At 57.4% G+C, this 1,168-nt stretch overlaps 1 protein-coding gene across 1 annotated transcript in view; it reads left to right on the top strand.

Moving 5' to 3' along the window:
- The window catches only part of MAP2K2 (mitogen-activated protein kinase kinase 2), a gene marked incomplete at its 5' end in the record, with an annotated part of 9,171 nt that extends 8,306 nt beyond the window's left edge, over window positions 1–865 (top strand). The window contains one exon of the mRNA XM_010293628.1: window positions 661–865. Coding sequence (XP_010291930.1) covers window positions 661–771 — 111 coding nt within the window. The remainder of the gene's footprint in view (window positions 1–660) is intronic.
- Between the last annotated feature and the right edge of the window lie 303 nt (window positions 866–1,168).

Genomic DNA, 1,168 nt, shown 5'->3' with positions numbered 1-1,168 from the left:
ATGTGGCTTTGAGCATCCTGGTCTAGTGGAAGGTGTCCCTGCCCATGGCAGGGGGGTTGGAACTAGATGATCTTTAAGGTCCCTTCCAACCCAAACCATTCTGTGGGCCCAGTTTAACCACGCTGACCTTGGCTTTCCTCCTTGGCGTCATGCTGAGCCCCTGAGCTACACCTGGGTGCTCCCGCGTAGCCCTTGCAAAGGGGGAGGCATGTGTCCTTGTCACGCCATGCCCTTCTGTGAAGGTTGTCCTGTCCTGCCTGTGCTTCTCCGTTACCTTCTGCCCTGGGGGAGCAGGGTTGGCCGTCCAGGGGCGAGCGAGGACCACGGGGAGTGCAGGAGCTGCAGCACCTTGCGCCGTACAGAGCAGCATTTTGGTCCGCTTGCGGACAGGGGCCATACAGGTTCTGCTCTCCTTTAAATCTTCCTCCCATGCCTGTGTGTCGACTACGTGGCCAGCACAGATTCAAATCCCAGCCACAGGGCTGCAAGGAACAACTGTTTTCTCAAAATATGCGTTCACTGCCCAAGCGCAGCCTGAGCTGTAGCACCGGGATCCTCTCGCCTCTCCGGGGTCCAGCCCACGGCACGGACCCGAGGCTGGGTTTTGGGAGCCGGGGAGCAGCTGGTGATGCTTCTAACCCTGTTTCCCTTCGCTTTCAGAGTCACACCTTCATCAAACGCTCCGAAGTGGAGGAGGTGGATTTCGCCGGCTGGCTGTGCAAGACGCTGCGGTTGAACCAGCCCAGCACACCCACCCGTGCTGCCATGTGAGGGCCGAGCCGACCGCCTGGTGTCAGTACATCTGCCTCTGTCACCATTTCCTCTCCCTCAGTAAATGACAGAACTGCCCTCCTTCCTTCTCCCCGGCCCCTTCTCGCCTCCCGTCCCAGCGGCAAAGCACCATCCCCTCGGAATCGTCTTTGTCGGCCGCCCCCGAGCCGAAGCGGGGTTGGTTTCTTTTGATGTGGGGGTGTTCCAGGCCTCTGCTCCAGCTCTGGAGCTCCTGACACTTGGGAAATGTGGTGCTGCTTATGTTAAATTTTTCTCTTCTTTTTTTTTTTTTTTTTGAAACATGTTCACTTGGGTTAAAAAAAAAAGAAAACAATGGTGTGTGTGCACGCTTGCGTGTGTGTGTGAGATGGTGGCAGGGGCTGGGGACAAGCGGCTG

This window comes from Phaethon lepturus, unplaced genomic scaffold (genome assembly GCF_000687285.1).
Source record: "Phaethon lepturus isolate BGI_N335 unplaced genomic scaffold, ASM68728v1 scaffold30488, whole genome shotgun sequence".
NCBI lineage: Eukaryota > Metazoa > Chordata > Aves > Phaethontiformes > Phaethontidae > Phaethon > Phaethon lepturus.
This window is presented reverse-complemented; position numbering and strand designations above follow the sequence as displayed.